At 46.0% G+C, this 19,889-nt stretch overlaps 1 protein-coding gene across 1 annotated transcript in view; it reads left to right on the forward strand.

Moving 5' to 3' along the window:
* The window catches only part of PRMT5 (protein arginine methyltransferase 5), a 101,923-nt gene extending 89,579 nt beyond the window's left edge, over positions 1-12,344 (forward strand). Inside the window, exons 6-17 of the mRNA XM_086923659.1 lie at positions 251-300; positions 681-844; positions 1,061-1,222; positions 1,926-2,003; positions 2,830-2,888; positions 4,993-5,115; positions 5,239-5,414; positions 9,669-9,778; positions 10,029-10,122; positions 10,314-10,430; positions 10,614-10,678; positions 10,983-12,344. Of these exons, the coding sequence (XP_086779785.1) occupies positions 251-300; positions 681-844; positions 1,061-1,222; positions 1,926-2,003; positions 2,830-2,888; positions 4,993-5,115; positions 5,239-5,414; positions 9,669-9,778; positions 10,029-10,122; positions 10,314-10,430; positions 10,614-10,678; positions 10,983-11,135 (1,351 nt within the window). The 3' untranslated portion in view covers positions 11,136-12,344. The remainder of the gene's footprint in view (positions 1-250; positions 301-680; positions 845-1,060; positions 1,223-1,925; positions 2,004-2,829; positions 2,889-4,992; positions 5,116-5,238; positions 5,415-9,668; positions 9,779-10,028; positions 10,123-10,313; positions 10,431-10,613; positions 10,679-10,982) is intronic.
* The last annotated feature ends 7,545 nt before the right edge of the window (positions 12,345-19,889 follow it).

Consider the following 19,889-nt stretch of genomic DNA (forward strand, 5'->3'; position numbering starts at 1 on the left):
TACAAGGCCACATACCTTTCCAAGAGGTTACTGTCACAAGTTTACTGTTTGTAAGTGCTGCAAAAATCATGTTACTATTAGCCAACTTAATAAACTTTGACAACCAAGTCAATTATGCCTTTCTGATCCGTGCTTCCAGACTTAAAGCCTTTGGATCTGATGTTGTATCACCTTCTAAACAATTTGCAGTATAAAGCTGGCAGATGATACTCACATTTTTTCCTCCTCTTGCATCCTCTTTTTCCCAAAGGTGGCACAACTTCCGTACTCTCTGTGACTACAACAAGCGGATTGCCCTTGGTGAGTGTCATATTACCTCTCCTGTAAAACTTTGGCTTTAAAGGAAAATGGTTGTATTTGCTATAATTGTTCTGTGCGGAGAGGTTTTCAGTACTGCTGTTAATGTTGTACTCATTGTTTTGGAGGGCTTGTTCTGCCAGTGCCATTCTGTCTGCTGTTCTGAGTACTCTTGCTTATACATCTGTCTGGTCTGCACCTGTTGTGTATATGAGTAAGGTTTGATCCGTTGTCTCCTCTGCTATATTGTGTTTGTGTAGCTTGCATTGTGTCTGCTGTACCTATTCTATAATTGAGGAATCGTGCACTAATGCAGTTAATGTGTAGTGTCCCACCTTTATCGCATCGTTGCTCCTTGACCTCTGGACTCCTTTCATCTGCAGCCATCGAGGTGGGTGCTGACCTCCCCTCGGATCATGTCATTGACCGCTGGCTAGGGGAACCCATCAAAGCTGCCATTTTACCCACCAGCATCTTCCTGACCAATAAGAAGGGCTTCCCTGTGCTGGCCAAGAGCCACCAGCGCCTAATTTTTCGGCTTCTCAAGGTAATCTGTGGTTTCCACTTTGGTCCGGTAGCTTAAAGTTGTGGTGGTTAACATTTGTCACTCTTGCGGCTGCTCCTTGGTGCCGCTTTGGGTCAGATTCTGTCGTAACGGGGTTGGGTTTAGATTCCTCACTTTTCTTAAGTTCCAGTGAATGAGGGAGAGATTGGTCTTGGATTGTGGATGCTGCCAAAACCCTTATTTGTGTTTCTCTCGCAGCTAGAGGTGCAGTTTATCATCACCGGCACCAACCACCACTCCGAAAAGGATTTTTGTTGCTACCTGCAGTACCTGGAATACTTAAGTCAGAACAGGCCGCCACCCAATGCCTATGAGATGTTTGCCAAGGGATATGAGGATTACTTGCAATCCCCCCTCCAGGTGAGATGATAGTGCTGCTGGGATGGGAAGGAATGTGAAACTGTGGTAGGTTCTTGTGTGTGAATGTAATGTTAAAATAGAATACCGCTCTGTGCCAGCAAGATGGATTGATTGGAAGCAGAGGACTAATGGCACCACTCAGACCGGCACCTTTGAGCTGTTGGTGGATTCAATGTTTATCAGGTTTTTGGGGGGCAGTACTTTTAATCACCTCCATGTGAGATCGCTGCTTGAGAGCCTACAGAAAGCCACGTGTGCATGCCGGAGAAAGAAAATGTCTGGGGAAACAGGGCTGAAAAATGGTACTAGTCCTGCAGGTCTAGTACCTTGAAAAATCTCCTCGACCTAACAGCAACCTACTTGACCTCAGTCTCAGAAAGCGGAGCAAATGTGACAAGATAACAAGATTTAAAGGCATCTTTATTGCTCATTTGCTTTGTGAGCAAAAAAGTGCCTTTAAATCATGTTATCTTGTCACATTTGCTCCGTTTGCAAAGACAGAGGACAATAGTTAGTTTGTTTTCCTATTCGCCAGAAAGGGCGAGTAGGACCTAAAAATAGCTCAACCTCGAGCAGTCGAGTGGATTTGTCGAGCCCTGGTAAAGTAGTTAGTGACCACTTCCTTCGGGTCTCTTTCAAGACCCTCCAACGTAATCCTTCATGCCCTAGCCAGCTTGTTTACGTTTTGTTTTCTACCTTGCAGCCTCTGATGGATAACCTGGAGTCTCAGACGTATGAGGTGTTTGAGAAGGACCCTGTAAAATACTCCCAGTACCAGCAGGTGAGCGATCTTTGCGGATGAATAGCAAACATTTTGTTACAGGGCACATCTCCTCGGAAGAGCAAAAAAACCCTGAGTCCACTGAAACGTTCTTAGTAAATACCTTGGGTTGTGCCCTACTTTCATTTTCCCTCTCAACCCTGTGTTTTAGGACTGCCTAAAGAAATGTTTGCTACTTTAATGCAATAAACGTATTGTTAATAAAAATCAAAAAACCAGAACTGACCTGCTGAAATTTTAGTCTGAACAAATGCCAGTCCTTGAGCCTTTGCTAGATATTAGGGGGTTTCATTTCTGTATGATTTTACTACCCTCAATGTTAAACAGTTGGATTTAAAAAATAAAATACATTAAAGAGCATGGTCTACCACTTTAGGTACCCTATTGCCAGAGATGGTTTATCTGTAGCTTGTGAAACATTTATAATGGACTTTTTCTGCTTGGATGGTGGATTGTGTGAGTTTGTGTGTCCATATTGTGCTACCTAATGCCCACTTAAGGTAAAGGATGGCCTGTCCGTTTGCCGGCCTTGCACATCTCCATAGGCTGCCTCTTGATGGTGTTTCTAAGCACACCTTTAGCAATGTGCATGATTCTCTTTCCTCAGTACTCACGACTATCCTCTTTAATTCATTGTTAGTAACTACCATAAATATTATTAAACAAATAAAATTTGTATTTGAGGACGTTATACATACATTTTTCAATGCAAACTCCAAGCCAAACTTAGTCAAAGCTTGTTTACTATTGACTTTGTTTCAAGGGTCCCTTTTTATATCCTTTTGTCAAGATGACATTGTGGCTGACATGCTATCTGTTTCTCCAGGCTGTTTACAAATGTCTGCTGGACCGTGTACCTGATGAGCAGAAGGATACAAACACACAGTAAGTACAATTCCTCTCTGTTGGCGCAGGCGATAGCCGAACAAGTTGGGACTAATAAATCCAGACACCAAAAATTGAAGAGTGGTAATCTGACTCTGTGGCACTCTTTCACCCTCACCCTTTCCCTCCTGCGGTTTGTGGTGGAGAGGGGACTTTCTCTAAAAGGATAGAGTGCAGTGATAATTGGCAGATAGAAATTCCTACGTTTCTGTAAGGAACTTTCTGATTCAGTTGGAACACCAGATTTTACTTCCCTGTTCTTGGTGTTTCAACTCAGTTGCCTGGTGCAAGGAAGCTATACCTGCTGCCCCTTTATGCTGTCTTTCCACGATAATGACTTTGAGGGTGATATGAGGGCATGAGATTTTGCCACCAGACTGATGCAAATCCATTCGAGCTTGTGTCATGGCTTATTAAACGTGCTTTGTCTCCTATTTGGTTGGGATGGGGATCCAAGCTGTCCTGCCGGTCGTACCTGGTAGAAAGAGAGGACTACTGGAGTTATGAATTGGGACTTCTATGACCAGAAAACGCAGATTACACTGCTTTTACAGGACTGGTTGATTTTCATTACATGTTTGGAAGTCTAACTTATTCTGGGGCTTCCAACTGTCTATCTCTACATTGGTTCCTAAACCGTTTGAACATTCAGTCCTCTGTTGCTAAAGACTATATTTTGGTTATGTAAAATATTGTAAGAGTTCTAGCTGAATAGGGCCTTGACCCCGACCCCCCTTTCTTAGAATGTCTGTCTATTCTCTGTGATGGGACCGGGAACACAGGCATTTAAGAAATTCTTCATTATTGGATTGTCACATGATGATCTGAGTGTTATTGGGTTGCTGATCTTTCTTATTTAAGGTAATCTGTGACAGTGTAATTAGGGCCAAAACACCCTCTCGTCTTCCATCTTTATGTTCCTTGTATTTGATCTGTAAACTAGCCTCCTCAACCTGACTTTAGAGGGAATTGTAGACTGGATCTACTGTGAAGTATAAACGACTAACTAGTGATTCTTGTTCTGATGTCCTTTAATCATATCTACCCTACCCATCTTTCCTCCGAGTGAAACAATCCAAATCCCCCACTTGGTAAAGACTAAACCTGCATTGGCGAAGCCTGTAGACCTACTGGCTTTGGCAATGATTTATAACCCTGCTGAGCAGTAGTCGAGCCTTTGTAGGCACACGCCCACTAGTGTGCACACCTACAAAATTAGGCAAGCATTTTTTTCTGTTTTATTTATAAAGCCAACATAAATTAGTAAATTAAGTTGTGTGCAATGTGCTTTTTTTGATAGAGCACTAATGCAGTATTGGGTTGGGGATGGAGCAACAAATTATAAAATAGGGGGTTCAAGCAGGGATGGGGAAGCACACGGACCGGGTAGGAGGCTGGAAGCCAGAAAAACTGTGGAAGTTGGCCTGGGAGCAAGAACTGAAACCGAAGAAGTTAGGGTCAAAGGAAAAACACTGGCAAAAAAGAGGCACACAATACATGATGGAAACCGCTGGAAATCACATGTAGTGTTTAACCAAAAAGAAAAAAGTAGCTCCAGAAAAGGGAGCAGTAAAGGGACAGAAGTAATAGGTCAATGCTCCAGGTGAGGGACACATACCAGAAGAGCAAGGAAGGCCCAAGGAAGCGGACAGCAAGCAAATGAGTGGTAACACAGCCAAACAGTAATACAATCATTCAGTAGGCTCGAAGCCTACTGTAAACAAATTGTCTCAACACAGTGCATGTGCTGTCTTAGATGAGACCTAAAACAGAAGTTTGGGATCGGAGCCAACATTTAACGATTTTTATAGTACGTTTCTCCTGATCGCAACCGTGCTCAAACTTTCTTTGAGTCTGGAGGAAAGGTCGTTTTAGGAAAACCTAGACCAGCATCACCTCAGCAAGTAACTTGTAGTAAATTTTGCTCGCTCATGTTCATCCTTGGGGGGTTCTATTAGGAAGCGTGATGAACTTTGCTTCCAGGTCACTTGCTACTAGGTGTTCAGTCAACTTCCTGTTTACACCTTTTTTTGTCTCAGCAGGTTACTCAACTTGTCATGTTGTGTTTGGGGTTCTAGAATGACTTCCATCATACTGTTTTCAGGGTGCTCATGGTTCTGGGAGCAGGCCGAGGGCCTCTGGTGAACGCTTCACTACGGGCAGCCAGTCAGGCCAACCGTAAGATCAAGGTGTATGCTGTGGAGAAGAATCCAAATGCTGTTGTGACGTGAGTTAACACCTTGCATGCACTGCATCCTCCCATCTTTCTAAACCGTCTCGTACACTAGCATATCATTAATCTTTCACTGTATGTGCTTACCTCGCCCCTTTAATGTTACCCTTTTTTCAGCCTGGAGAACTGGCGCTTCGAGGAGTGGGGAAGCCAGGTCACAGTGGTGTCGGGTGATATGCGTGACTGGTCAGCCCCTGAGAAGGCAGACATCATCGTCAGCGAGCTGCTTGGCTCCTTTGGAGACAACGAGCTGTCCCCCGAGTGCTTAGATGGAGCTCAGAGTTTCCTTAAGGGTGTGTGATCACCTGCAAGTGGGTCAGATTCCTTATTGTGTTTGGCCCAAGATTGTGATGGACCGACATAGGGTAATGGTTGTTGCTTCTGTTTTCTTTAGTTCTCCTGTTATGGAGTGCTGTTTGTTACCCATAAACTTATTGGTGTGCACATCCTGGATGCCATATAAAACAATAGTCTATTAGGCATTAGTTCAGTTGATACGGATGATGAATAACTAGAGCTACACTTGGGTAATTTTTTTTTACTAGGACTCTGAATGAACAGCTGAATATGTTTTCACCCTTGTGGGGTGATTCCCTCCCAGAGCCTAGTCAGCCTGAACATGGCCATATGAATATGCAAAATTGATCTCTCAACCATATTCTGGGAGAGATGTCTATGCAGCAGATAAACCATGATAAATATTGCTGCCCGTAACTCTCTGGGCAAGGGCTGCATGAAGTTTCTTTTCATCCTTGCAGCAAGGCATAAAGATAACTGCAATCTCTTCCTCCTGTGCTTGTGGGACCACCATAAATTGGCAATTTCAGAGCGAGAGTTATTGAAAGTATTTCCTGTTCATTTATCAAAAAAGTCAGTTTAAAATTGTTATGGCATGTATTCCTCCGTTTACAATTTCTTAAAACCCAAAGTAGAAAAAGTAAATATACATTTCCTTGTGAGTTTTACACAACCACTGGTAAATAGGACCCATTAAGAAACCATTAAATGTACCCACATACCAAAGCCCTTATTTATATTAAACTAAAGAGTTTGATCGAAACTTATGGCTGTTTTTAAACACTTCTCAAATAAAACTTGGAAGATACTTTTGGTATCTATCTCAAACTTAGTCAGTTGCTCTAGATCTATTACTGTTGCCTTCTCCTTAAATAGGTTTTACATTTCTGAAACTTGAAGACTTGTTACCCATTGACATGCAGAATGTCCATCAAATTTCCAGCAGTAGTATAGTAAAAACATTTTGATTTTGATCACACCTGTGCATTCTTTCAGTCAGATGAGTGCATGTGATCCCAATTAACACATCCAGTCTTACCTTAACCTAACAATCTCACTGTGTTTGCATCATGAGGACATTTCAATTTTTTGTTTGGGTCACCTAGTTCTCCAAGGCACCAGGTTGCGGTTTAGCCCATGTTTTTTCATCAGATGTAGCACTTGCAGGGTTGGTGCTAACCTAATCTTAGCCGTCTATCATACTAAATCTGCCTGCTGTATATTAATAGGATTATTTGCCATTGTTGGATTCCAGTCATAGGCAATGTACACATACATCAAAGATAATGTGCTCTGGTTAAATAGAGGTATTTTGCTCCTTACATTTAGAAGTGCATCTATTTTTCCTGGAGTAAAATTTCTCTTCCGGGTGGTAGTATTTTAAGTGGGTAAAAAGTTGGAAACCTATATTCATTGTAAACCATGGTTGTTGTACGAAACCATGCTTTATTTGTAGCCAGAAGTTCATGGCACTGGAAATGTGCTTTTCACCTAGAACACTTGAGAAGAGGCATCAAAAGTGTAGACTTTTCTTGTGGTACATAGCTGCTGATGCCAATGAGCTGGACACAAATGTAGAGCACTGTACTGGGACATTTTGGTAGAGTTCTGTGGACCCGATGCTCTTTTTTTCTGTTGGAAGTATGTACCAGATTATATGGAGTGAAACCTCCATTCTAATACTTATTGTGTATGGGCTGATAAGTTTCTTCTCCCTCCTTTATAGTTTATTTGTTTGTTTTGGGAAAAGGTGATTTCTCCAACTTGATGTTCCTGTGAGTAGCATTAGAAAGATTACTGATTCTTTGTCATGATAGCATTTCTTTAATCTACTTTCTATTCATACATGTGCAAATTGTGCACTGTAGTGATGGTTTTACTGATATTAGTTTCTTTGAACAATCGCATATGACTCCTGCACACAGTCATCCGTCAACTTGCTGCACCACTCTTACACACACACACACCTCACTGTCATTCACCGAGAAGTCATGTGACCCGGAAATCAAAAAGCAGCGTTTTATTTTGAATGGAAAATGATTGGTTAACTTTTCAGGCCCCAATAGAAGCTTGGCTACCCCATTACTATCAGCAAACACACCAACACACCTGCTGGCTTTTTCCTCCTCCTCTCACCCTCCTAATGCTCGCAAGAGAATGGGTCATCTAGCATAAGAGGGACTTGCAACGACAGTACTAATACTTGTGCTTCCTCCATTTCAAATTGTTTGACAGCTACCACTCGAGTGCTCATCCTCACCATTATATGACGTGGTCCCCCTATGTTACAGCATGCCTGGCCTTGTAGAATTTCCCAATTTTCAGGCCCTACTTTAAAGGGCCTTCAGGCATAGACCCCTCCATCCTCCATGTTCTCCTTCTCCACCACTATGGTAACATCATATCTAGCACAGATTGTTCATGCTCGTACACTTCACAACACCGGTTCTAACAGCTTCCCAAATATATTACTTTAATCCGTGTTCTCAAAATAGATTAGGTTAAAGATGATCATCCTGGAAGACACCCCTCGACCCTGTTTGCAAAAGCAAAACATAGCAACGACCAAAACTGATTTAGAAGAATCAATATTATTGAAAAATGTGTGTCCCAAAAAGCATAGAAATTATGTACAATCAAACTTGATCCATCAAGTAAGTCGGGCATTCAAAGAAAACAGATTAACAGTGAAGAAAACTCATGCCAACATGGATAACATGTGAGTTCAAGGCAGTCAGTCATTCAGAGGACTTTTGTCATAACAGGCAGAGGTTGGGGAAATGTTTGATGACTTGCTTGTGCTGACAAAGGTTTCGAACGGTAAGCAAAGTGATCCGCCCAGCATTTGCAACTGTTCTCACTTGCCTGTTTTGAAAACCTGTTCAAGTCCCAAGTCTCACTTTTCTGTGCTTTTTCATGGGATGAACCCACTGTAGTGCACTCCCAAAGTCTTCCAAGCTATTTCTGGAAAAACACTTTGTGTGTATGTGTGTGTGTGTGAGAGTGAGTAGGTGTGTACACGCACCCCAGTAACCTCTAGGGAATGCTGCGTCAGAGGGATCTTGGTCTGCATGAGAAAAAGAAATAAAGGCACGTTTGGAGGCAAGCAGCACTGTAGCTCCTAAACTATTTTGTTTCTGGACTTGTTGTGTTCAGCACACTTATCGCTGGGCGCGCTCCGTCTGACAGCCTTAATTAAGAATTTCAGCCAATTGAAAATTGCACTTCATTGCTTCTAAATCAGGGCTATGCTAATTTTCTCAATGGGCAGTGCATTTCTTTCAAGTGGCTCGCAGCATTGCTCTTGTTTCCAGAACCTACTGCTCAATCCAGCTCTTGGGGAAGATGGCAGCAAGATGTAGGCAGGCTGCCCTTTTGAAGTACAGACATGTTAAATCCTCCACACGGATTTCTAATCATCCTGCTTTGGGAGCACAGATGGATAGTTCAAGCTTTCTTAAAAATGTCCTCGAGTAGGGAGGAAATGTATAGTCTGCACTGAGCATTTACTTGGGCTTTTCAGGCACCTAGACATTTACGATGGGCTTGTCAAAACCAGCAAAGGGGTTTAGTAAATTCGAGCTCGAAGGCCTGGGCAAAGTGATCCTGGTTGCCACGTGACTACCAGCTCCAAAGGGAAGACATGGGGGGGGGTGACGGGTTGGTTTATTGTAGTGGATGGAAATCTACCTGAGCAGGGTGGTGATTTCGATTAGTTCCCTAGCAGTTTTCCAGCAGGGACCCAGGGGAATGAAAGGCAGATATGTTGTTGCGTTCTTAATGGATGAAAAAGCAACTTGCAAGAGATACCACATTTTATGCTGCGCTACAAATATTATCCACAATAGGCAAGTTATTAGCCAGCTGTCATTTGGTCATCCGTGTTCTTTACGCCACAATCTTGGGAAGGCAGGGATTCAAGTTAGAGTGAACTGACCAGATCTTTAAACCGGAAAGGTCTTTAGGTAGCCTCTCTAACTGTCGGTCATATACATCTGTAACTAGGCGCAACCAATTACCTGCCACCAATCCTCTCCATATCCTCCACTATTAGTGGAGGTGGTACATTGTGTCCACGTTTTTACCAAAATTCTTCACAGTTGAGCCCACTGAGGAAAATATACGGGAGTCTACAATCAGTATGTAATGATGCCACTGCTTTTTCAAGAAATATTAGGCCGTCTGTTTCTTTAGGGTGTGGGTGTGGAGTTGAATATGATTCTTAAGTGGCAAATGTTATTGTTTTGTAGAGGATGGCGTTAGCATTCCCAGCGAGTACACATCGTTCTTGGCACCCATCTCCTCGTCGAAGCTGTACAACGAAGTGCGAGCGTGTCGAGAGAAAGATAGAGACCCTGAGGTGAGATAAGAAGCTCTTAGCCTCTTGCTGATCTTGCATCCAACTTTGTATAGATGGCCATTAAAAGGTGGTGGTGTTTTTCAAAACCTGCAATATGTTTTACCGTTCCATCACGCAACAGAAACCTAATCTGGGGATGTACAGTGCAAAAAGTTGGTGCTGCCTTCTCTTGTGGTTGGAGGCTGAAGGAGTTTTGGCCTGTGTGTGTATGTGGGGAATTTAATGTCGGACTGGATTTTGTCTTTGACAGGCTCAATTTGAGATGCCATATGTTGTCCGGCTGCACAATTTTCACCAGCTGGCTGATCCTCTGCCTTGCTTTACTTTCTGCCACCCTAACAAAGGTCAGTTGTATGTTCATTCAGTTTTTCTAAAGCTTGGTATTAGTCACTTCTATTTTTTTTACTTCTCTCCTTAAATAAACTGATAATCTGTGATGCCACCCAGCAGACTTTTCTACATTGAGGCTGTAAATGACTTCCTCCAGTCGGTATGCTCATGTTTTCCTCTAACCTTCTTCTTCCGTACTCTCTAGATGCAGTTGTAGACAACAATCGGTTCAAGGCACTTGAGTATTCCGTGGAACTCAACACTGTCCTGCATGGCTTCTCTGGCTATTTTGAGACCGTTTTGTACAAGGATGTCACCCTCAGTAAGTATGGCCTTGCACAACTATGGTTGGGAAGAGTTTATGGTTGGGTTTGGTGCCAGCTGATTTGCTTTGCAGAGCTGGCTACATGGTTGGGAGTCGGCATCTTGATTTGCATTGTGGTCACTTTCAGTGTTTTTGGACTCCTTTTAACAGATATGCATGTGTCCTTTTCTTATCTTTTAGGTATTCGTCCAGAAACTCATTCCCCGGGGATGTTCTCCTGGTTCCCCATTCTTTTTCCCATTAAGGTAAGGACTCTAATAACACAATGAAATGCCAAGATAAATAATGCATAGGTGGATTTAATAAAGAAAACTTAAGGAATGAGAGATACTTGATTGTAGATCACTGTGACTGCCCCCTACCCTACGGTGTGGAAAGTCTAGATTATTATTGTTTCAGGACTGTTCTGAATTTATCAAATCATAGGGGTTTGGAGGTGAGAATGGTCTTCGGGAATAGAAGTGTCTGATCTTTGCTTCGTTTTCACGACTTTCACTTAGCTGTTTGACTAACCTTTGGTGGGGGCTACTCCATCCTCTTTTCTTGCAGCAACCCATCATGCTTTCAAAAGGTGACAAGGTCTGCGTGTGTTTCTGGCGCTGCAACAACTCTAAGAAGGTGTGGTACGAGTGGGCAGTTACTTCGCCTTCCTGTTCTGCTATCCACAATCCAACTGGACGCTCTTACACCATTGGTCTGTAGTGCAGGTACTTTGCCTGCCCAAAATTCAACTGGTGCCACAGATTTCAACTCTAGTGCAAAAGCAGTCATGCCGGGAACTTCTGTTTCAAACCACAGCTGTGGATTTAACTGCACCAGGTCTGGTCCTTCCTGATCTAATCACTGGGCCCTTCTTCTCATAAATGCTTGAGGTGCACTGTTGGCAGAACATTCCATGAACCTATTTAGAAACTTGCCTACTAACTGTTTGACATTTGCGGTGGATACAATTGAACTGGTTAAGATTTTCTTGGGAACTACCAGCAGAAAGATTTTGTAGAGGTCCAACCCTCCTCTGAGCACAATGATGACACTTGTAACTCTTGCAATGCACGCTTCCAAAGCGTGCTTCGTTTTGTAACTGCTGTGGCGCCTGTCTTAGAGACTGGGGGCATTAAAGTCCCTTTTAAAGAACGAATGCTGAAGGCAGACCTTTCCATTCTTGCCAGTTATGTGCTTAACAGCAGTACTGCCATTACCACCATACCACTTTAATTTATTCCAGTAGTCTCCTAAAACCTGTACACGATGCACTAGCATGATTGCAACCCTGCGGCCTCCCCTGTAACATATAGACATTTGCGGTGTCGGAAAGAATACCATTATATGGTACAGACACTCAAATATCACTGTAGTCTTATTGCAGCTCCTTGCACAAGGCAGTTCTACGTTTCCCCTTTGGCTCGTCCCCCTCCCATGGAAATGCTTGGGGGTGGGGGGGGGGGGGGGGGGGCATGGCTCCTATTCACCCAAACTTTATTCTTTGCTTCCTGGGATAAGCTCAATAGTCACGGCTGACATGAACTTACTCTCCAGTGAGACATTAGAATAATGATTATTAACTGAGACAGAGTTGTTTTAGAGATCCAGATTCTCCTCCATGTATCTGTCCGTATCGGTTAGACTCACTTTCCTGGTGGAAGAGCCGAGTTTTATTTTTGGGTGTCGGGGTGTGGACACATATCACTGTCTGGATAGGAGAACTAGATTGTTCTTAAAGTTGCGTGATGGTTTAGTGAATGTAGTGGAACTGGTATCTGCTTCTGGCGCACAGCCTGGAGTCCCAGGATGAAAGGGGTGTTGCAAAAACAGACTATAATAGGATTCTCTAGTGTACAACCATTTTCTCTTCTTTTAGGTTCTGATGTACTTTGAGTGTTAATTCCAAAAATAAAGAATTTTTGCATACAACGTTTGTTTTATTTTGTGCTTTTTCTTTTGTATTTCTATGCATCTGTGAGCACTGACTTAAAATGTTGGGGGGGGCAGGAGGGCAATGCTATTTAAACCTTTTTTGATATTTGATGCGGGGGGCGGAGTCAAACATCCTCCAAAGAACCGCCCTCCTCAAGGAAATATGGCACACCGGGGGAAAAACAGAAAAAAACTGTGAGAAGTTGGCCTGATATTCAGTGTTCACTATTCTAGTGATCACTATGTATCAGTCCAAACGACCCTTATGGTGATTGGTTGTAAGTCAACCGATAGACCAGCTATCCTAGTAGCATGGACAAGAGCAGTCTTCGGGCTAAACTCTAGAGGGCGTGTTAAGCCAGCTGTTATACCATCACATATACCCCTTGAACACCAAGTGAAAGGACACCACACAAGTGTTATGAAAATAAACAGTGTATTTATTTAGATCACAACAGCCCTGTACTCTTTATGAGGACAGGGTACTAAGCACACAACAAAACTCTTACGAAAATACTTTAAGTTGCACAATTTACACAAATGCCCGAGGGGCACGGAAAACCATATACTATGGAAGTGGAATGCGAAATTACTAGCAGGTAAGTACTGGACTAATAGGCTTTGGTATCGCTAGGACTACGTTACTGAACCTTCAGATTACTAGTAGGAGGCCTAGGGGACTCGGGTGCAGAGTGTGCACTCTCACGTGGGATGCGGGACAAAGTCTATGAAGGCTAGTAAAAGCAAAGTTAGTGTTCTCGGGCGAACCCGATAAGGTAGGTTGAAAACGAAAGTGGATCTGGACCCTTGGATAGTGAGGCTATGCTGGGGCACCGAAATGCCGAAGTTACCTAGCCCAGGGGCTGCGGCTGCATAGGTCTGAAAAGACGTCGGAAACCTTCGTTGACGAACCAGGAGCCTGAAAGGAGTTGCTGGCAGGCGACCAGTGAAGATTATTCGATGGATCCAAGCCTGGATCGAAGATGGAAGACACCTGTAAGCAGAGGGGACCAAGTCCTGAATCACTAGCCAGTGATCAGATAAGCACCAGGATGGCACCGGATGGAGTCACCTCGACCAGGTGAGTGGGCGACGCTGGGCTCTGCAGTCTCACGGACCAGGAGGCGCTGTCGGCGACCAGGATGGAGGTTCGAGCTGTCCCACGATGGTTGATGCTGTCGACGTCGCTGGACCCAGGATTGGGGCAACAAGTCTTGGCAAATTCAAGCCCACGCGATGGACCTAAGATGGCGTCTGGAGTGGACCAGGAGGGTCCGGGGTGCTCCTCTTTTGGAAGGGAGCAGGGGCCAGTCTGGAGCAACCAGACTAGCAGTGGTGATGTCGTCTGTCGTCGTCGGGAAGGCCACAAGCCAGCGGGCTAGTAGCCAGACAACGCGGTGAGCAGCCAAAAAGCAGGAGGGCCCCACACACATCTCGTGGATGCTGGGGGGCTGATCTTCGGTCCTGCAGCTGCTCAGGGTCGGGGCTTCTCGGACCCCAAAGCACTCACCAGAGGATCCCTCGGCGGTCGTGCTGGATAGTTCTGATGATGGCCGGTCCCTCGAGGTCTCGTCGCACCTACGGTTCTCAGCTTAGCTGTAGAGGTCAGAGGTGCCAGGGAAGCCGGGTCTCGTCGAGCTGGTCAGTCGGATTCCGGAGGAAGGACGTGCAGCAAACCGCAGTGTTCTTTAGATGGTGCCTGCGGATGCAGGGTGACTACTCAATAGCCACAAGGGAGAAATCTTGAGAAGAGTTGAGAGTTCCTTTCGCAGAAAGTAGTTTCTTGATTCAAAGATGATCAAATTTGGAAGGGTCCCCGCTCCTGCCTTTATCCTAAAGAAAGGGGTGGGTACGTGACTAGGTCCTGCCCTAGGGGTGGGACCAGGAAGGGGGGTGGTTACACCCCTCCCCCAGGCCGGACTTTCCCCAGGCCAGGGGCTGGTGTGCCCCTGGAACTGGTTCTACCCGGCAGATGCGTAGTGAGCACCGGGGTGCCACTCTGCAGTCCCCTTCCTGTAAAGCCCATGCCTACCCAGGATACACAAAACCCTGTCTGGGATGGTGCTAGCACCGCCCCTGACGGGAAACCCTTTGTCCGGACTCCCATCTGCAGGGGGTCAGACTTGTGTCTGTGGTGGCAGCATCCATTTTGTGATGCTGAGGCTTGAGTTAACTTTAACCGGGGTTCACAGTTAAATACATGTCGTGTCCCTCTAGAAGGGTGGAATGCTAACCCCGTCGCCAGAATTGGCGAGGGGTTAGTATTCCAATTCGTATGACACCTTACTCGGCATGTCTTAATAAAGCGGTACCAAAGATAGCATTTAACCGCGAGGATTATAATGCACTTAAGAGTATATGGTATGCGATATCATGGAACAGCTATTAGGACTTGGTTCCGCAAGCTGCAGACAGGCTCAGCTCATGCCAGAGCACCATCTCACACGATTCCAAGCACTCTACCTTCAGGATTGTCAAGGCCTGCCATAGGAGTGACTGATAGGAATTTGTGTGTCCATTTTAGGGTTAGATATAGGTATACTATATCTAAAGCAAAGGGTGATTACACCACCTTGCCCCAGCTGTCGTGCAGCCAGTTGTGTCAGATTTATATGGCCAGCCAGGGGTAGCATAATACATGCTGCAGCCCCTGGTAGGCCCTGGGTACACCTATGCCCTGAGTTACAGGGTCTGATAAGGTGGCCCAGTACCAATTGGATATGTACCTAAGGTACATGGAATCCATTTTACAGAGAGAGCAGTAGGCCTGGGGTCCTGATTGGCATGGTCCCAGGCCAACTAAGTCGGAAAACCAGCAAAACACCAGGCAAAAAAGTTGGGGGCAACCATAGTCTGGTATCCACCTTCCTACACCCCCCCCCCCCTTCCCCCAAACGAAAGGAGATAAGGCTATCCTTGACCAGGTAAGCCTATATTACCGGAGTGGCCATATGAGGTGGTACATGCACTGGCATGGTTACCCCCTGTATCATGGTCCACTAAGCAATCCCTCACCCTAAGGGTATCTGAGGGTCTCCACCATAGGGAATCGCTACCTGTGGGGTGTTTTGGCAAAGAAAAAGGCTGGTGCTGGGATGGAGTACTGAAGTGAGGCTCCACTACTTTTGGGCTCAACTTCCTCCAATCACTACTCACCAAATCTGCCTTTCTTTCCATGACTGAGTTGCTATGAGCTCTCAGGGTCAACCTCTGGCTACCTAAAGCTGGAGGCTGAGTCCCTCTGTTTGGCTTACTGGAGGGACAGGTCAGGTTTGGGGTTTTTTAGGCCCCAGGTTTGGCTGTGTCCAACAGTGTCCAGCTGTGGGAGGTCCCTAACTACTTTTAAGGGGGATCCCTCAGGAGTGTGTTTTATTTTCACTTGGCTAGGTCTACTAGCTTCAGTGATCCTACTCTGTTGATTGGGGAGTTCTTTTGGACAGGGGGCCCTTTGGGGTCCACCACTGGCCTCCCTGACCTCTACAGCCCTGGGCTGACTGAGGCAGGGTAGAGAGGTGCAGGCTACCTGCTCCAGACTGGGTCCCACCTGGGAAGGGTCCACTGCCATCCGGGGCTCTGCCAGGCTAGGCCTGACTACCTCTGGGGCAGTTCCTACACCAGGGGTAGAGTCAGTTCCCTGAGGAGGCTGGCTCTCACCTAGTGTCTGGGAGGGGGAAGACTTTTCTTCCTCCTCAATGCTCTCGGTTTGGGTGGAGTGATCCATTGTTTCAGGCTTCACCATCCCACTATCTGTTTGAGTAGAGGCTGAGACTATTACAGCCGTACCAACCTTTTCAGGAAGGCACTCAGTTTGTGTTTGGGCTGTGACTGTCACAGCCCTCCTATCCTGTTCCGGAAAGTCTGTCTGAGCCTGGGCAGTGGCTACCACTGCTCTTCCAACCTTTTCAGGGAGGAATGGTGCTTGGACTGGGGCTGTAGCTATTATTGCCCCACTAACCTTTCTGGGTAGGCCTATCATCCTGGAGTGGGTTTCTTGCTCCACCTCAGCCCATGCTGAGAGTTCCAGTTCATTCCCCAGTAAGCAATCTACAGGTAGGGTGTCTGTCACTGCCACTCTCATGGGCCCTGTGACATTACCCCAGCTGAGCTCGACTACTGCCATGGGATGCCTTCTTTTCACTCCATGAACATCTGTCACCTGATAAAGGAAACCAGGGGTCAGTTGAGCAGAGGGGACCAGATGGTCAATCACCATGGTGATGCTGGCCCCTGTGTCTCTGTATGCCTCAACTTTCTGACCATTGATAAAGGGCTCTTGTCTATACTTTCCCAAAATGTGGGAACCAGTAGTGAAGTTGGCAAACCCCATGCCAGTCTCACAGACAAGAGTGTTGTTAGGGGACCTGGCTAGGCCATAGTCCACCTGGTTTCCCAAAGTAATGCCCACCACATTCTTGGGGGCACTCCCACCACCTGGGGGATTACCACTAGTGGTAACAGGAGGTCTGGGAGTATTACTTGGGGGTATGTTCTCCTTATTGTTGTTGGCCTTGGGACAACTGCTGTCACTTTTGTAATGGCCTACCTGTTTGCAGGTATGACAATAAGGTTTCTTTTGGGTTTTGGGAGAAGTTTGGGACCCACCCTTTTCAGAGGAATTTTGGGGCCCTGTGGTTTGATCAGAAGATTTACTCCCACCCTTCTCTTGAGGCTTGGTAGATTCCTTCTTTTGGTCACCACCCTGGTTCTTAGGCCTGACCCTGGTTCTGACCCATTTGTCTGCCCTCTTACCCAATTCTTGTGGAGAGGTCAGATCAGAGTCTACCAGGTGCTGGTGCAATAACTGGTTCTGACAATTACTTAAGATTTGCTCTCTCATAATTAGATTGTACAATCCTTTGAAATCAGTAACCTTACTTCCCAGTAGCCAGCCTTCAAAAGCCTTAGTGGCACCATCAACAAAGTCAGCCCAATCCTGAGACTGAGTTTTCTGGCTGTCTCTGAACATCAACCTGTACTGTTCAGTGGTTAAACCAAACCAATCAACCAGTGTATTCTTCAGGACTTGGTAATTGTTAACATCCTCAACTCTAGTAGTGAGGAGCTTATCTCTACCTTTGCCTTCAAAGGAGAGCCACAAGATAGCTGCCCACTGACTCTGGGGGGGACACTGTACAGTGCAGGCCCTCTCCAAAGCAGTCATCCATTTGTGGATATCATCCCCTTGTTTAAAGGGGGGCACTATCTTACTCAGGTGTCTAGTGTCTAAACTCCTGTCTTTTTCTCTTGGGATAATGCTGCCACCAGTGGGGTCTGCCCCACACAATTTCTGCTCTCTAGCAAAGGCAAGCCTCTCTTTGGACAGGGCAAGTTCTTCCCTTTCAATCCTCAGATTGACTTCCTTCATTTTTGCTTCATGCTCTCTCCTCTGAGGGGATGTCATCCCTCTGTGAGAAGAGGTCTGAGAGCCATTGGTTCGAATGGATCTGTTAGAGCCTCTGGATAAAGACCTAACTCGTCCACTCCCAATGTTAAGTCTGCCTGAGAGTGGCCCTGGGGGTCCCCCAAATCCATTCTCATGCCTACTTAAGTTGGACCTGGTGAGTCTCCTGACTTCTACCTGTCCCATGTCTGCCTCATCCTCTGATAACTCCAATTCCTCCTCCTCCTCAGCATCATCTGCTGCCTGGAGGTGGCGGTCAGGGTCACCAAGGATTCCCTCTAGGGGAGGCATGTTCCCCTCTGGATGAGAAGGATCTGTTTTAGCAGCCCTCCTAGCATCATAAGTCTCTAAGAGACCAATCAGAAAAGGAATGGTAGGGTTTGAACCCTGTTTTAGCTTCCTGGATGTACAGATTTGTCTCATCTCCTGGAAGCTAAGAGCAGCATATCTGGAAGGGACCTGTGGAGGGCCCACAACCACAAGAGGGGTCTCTGAAGACTCTCCGTGGTTAGACATGCTTCTAGTGTGGTGTAAGTGATGCACCTACCTACACTATTTGTTTGCCTACTGATCCCTTGCTAAGAGTTGTAGTCAAGGTGTGCTAAGCCTTGTTAAACTACAACAGCTAGTTCAGTAGAACTCCGAGTATTCTAAGCTAAGTTATATGTACCTTATACTTATGTGATCTTTCACAAAGATATTCTTAGGATATGTGTGGTAAAACAGCAAGCTCAAATCCCAACCGCTGCTCACCAATGTGAGAAGTTGGCCTGATATTCAGTGTTCACTATTCTAGTGATCACTATGTATCAGTCCAAACAACCCTTATGGTGATTGGTTGTAAGTCAACCGATAGACCAGCTATCCTAGTAGCATGGACAAGAGCACTCTTCGGGCTAAACTCTAGAGGGCGTGTTAAGCCAGCTGTTATACCATCACATATACCCCTTGAACACCAAGTGAAAGGACACCACACAAGTGTTATGAAAATAAACAGTGTATTTATTTAGATCACAACAGCCCTGTACTCTTTATGAGGACAGGGTACTAAGCACACAACAAAACTCTTACGAAAATACTTTAAGTTGCACAATTTACACAAATGCCCGAGGGGCACGGAAAACCATATACTATGGAAGTGGAATGCGAAATTACTAGCAGGTAAGTACTGGACTAATAGGCTTTGGAATCGCTAGGACTACGTTACTGAACCTTCAGATTACTAGTAGGAGGCCTAGGGGACTCGGGTGCAGAGTGTGCACTCTCACGCGGGATGCTGGACAAAGTCTATGGAGGCTAGTAAAAGCAAAGTTAGTGTTCTCGGGCGAACCCGATAAGGTAGGTTGAAAACGAAAGTGGATCTGGACCCTTGGATAGTGAGGCTATGCTGGGGCACCGAAATGCCGAAGTTACCTAGCCCAGGGGCTGCGGCTGCATAGGTCTGAAAAGACGTCGGAAACCTTCGTTGACGAACCAGGAGCCTGAAAGGAGTTGCTGGCAGGCGACCAGTGAAGATTATTCGATGGATCCAAGCCTGGATCGAAGATGGAAGACACCTGTAAGCAGAGGGGACCAAGTCCTGAATCACTAGCCAGTGATCAGATGGGCACCAGGATGGCACTGGATGGAGTCACCTCGACCAGGTGAGTGGGCGACGCTGGGCTCTGCAGTCTCACGGACCAGGAGGCGTTGTTGGCGACCAGGATGGAGGTGTGAGCTGTCCCACGATGGTTGATGCTGTCGACGTCGCTGGACCCAGGATTGGGGCAACAAGTCTTGGCAAATTCAAGCCCACGCGGTGGACCTAAGATGGCGTCTGGAGTGGACCAGGAGGGTCCGGGGTACTTCTCTTTTGGAAGGGAGCAGGGGCCAGTCTGGAGCAACCAGACTAGCAGTGGTGATGTCGTCGGTCGTCGTCGGGAAGGCCACAAGCCAGCGGGCTAGTAGCCAGACAACGCGGTGAGCAGCCAAAAAGCAGAAGGACCCCACGCAGATCTCGTGAATGCTGGGGGGCTGGTCTTCGGTGCTGGAGCTGCTCAGGGTCGGGGCTTCTCGGACCCCAAAGCACTCACCAGAGGATCCCTCAGCGGTCGTGCTGGATAGAAGTCGTGCAGTTCTGATGATGGCCGGTCCCTCGAGGT

Source organism: Lissotriton vulgaris, chromosome 5 (genome assembly GCF_964263255.1).
Source record: "Lissotriton vulgaris chromosome 5, aLisVul1.2, whole genome shotgun sequence".
Taxonomy (NCBI): domain Eukaryota; kingdom Metazoa; phylum Chordata; class Amphibia; order Caudata; family Salamandridae; genus Lissotriton; species Lissotriton vulgaris.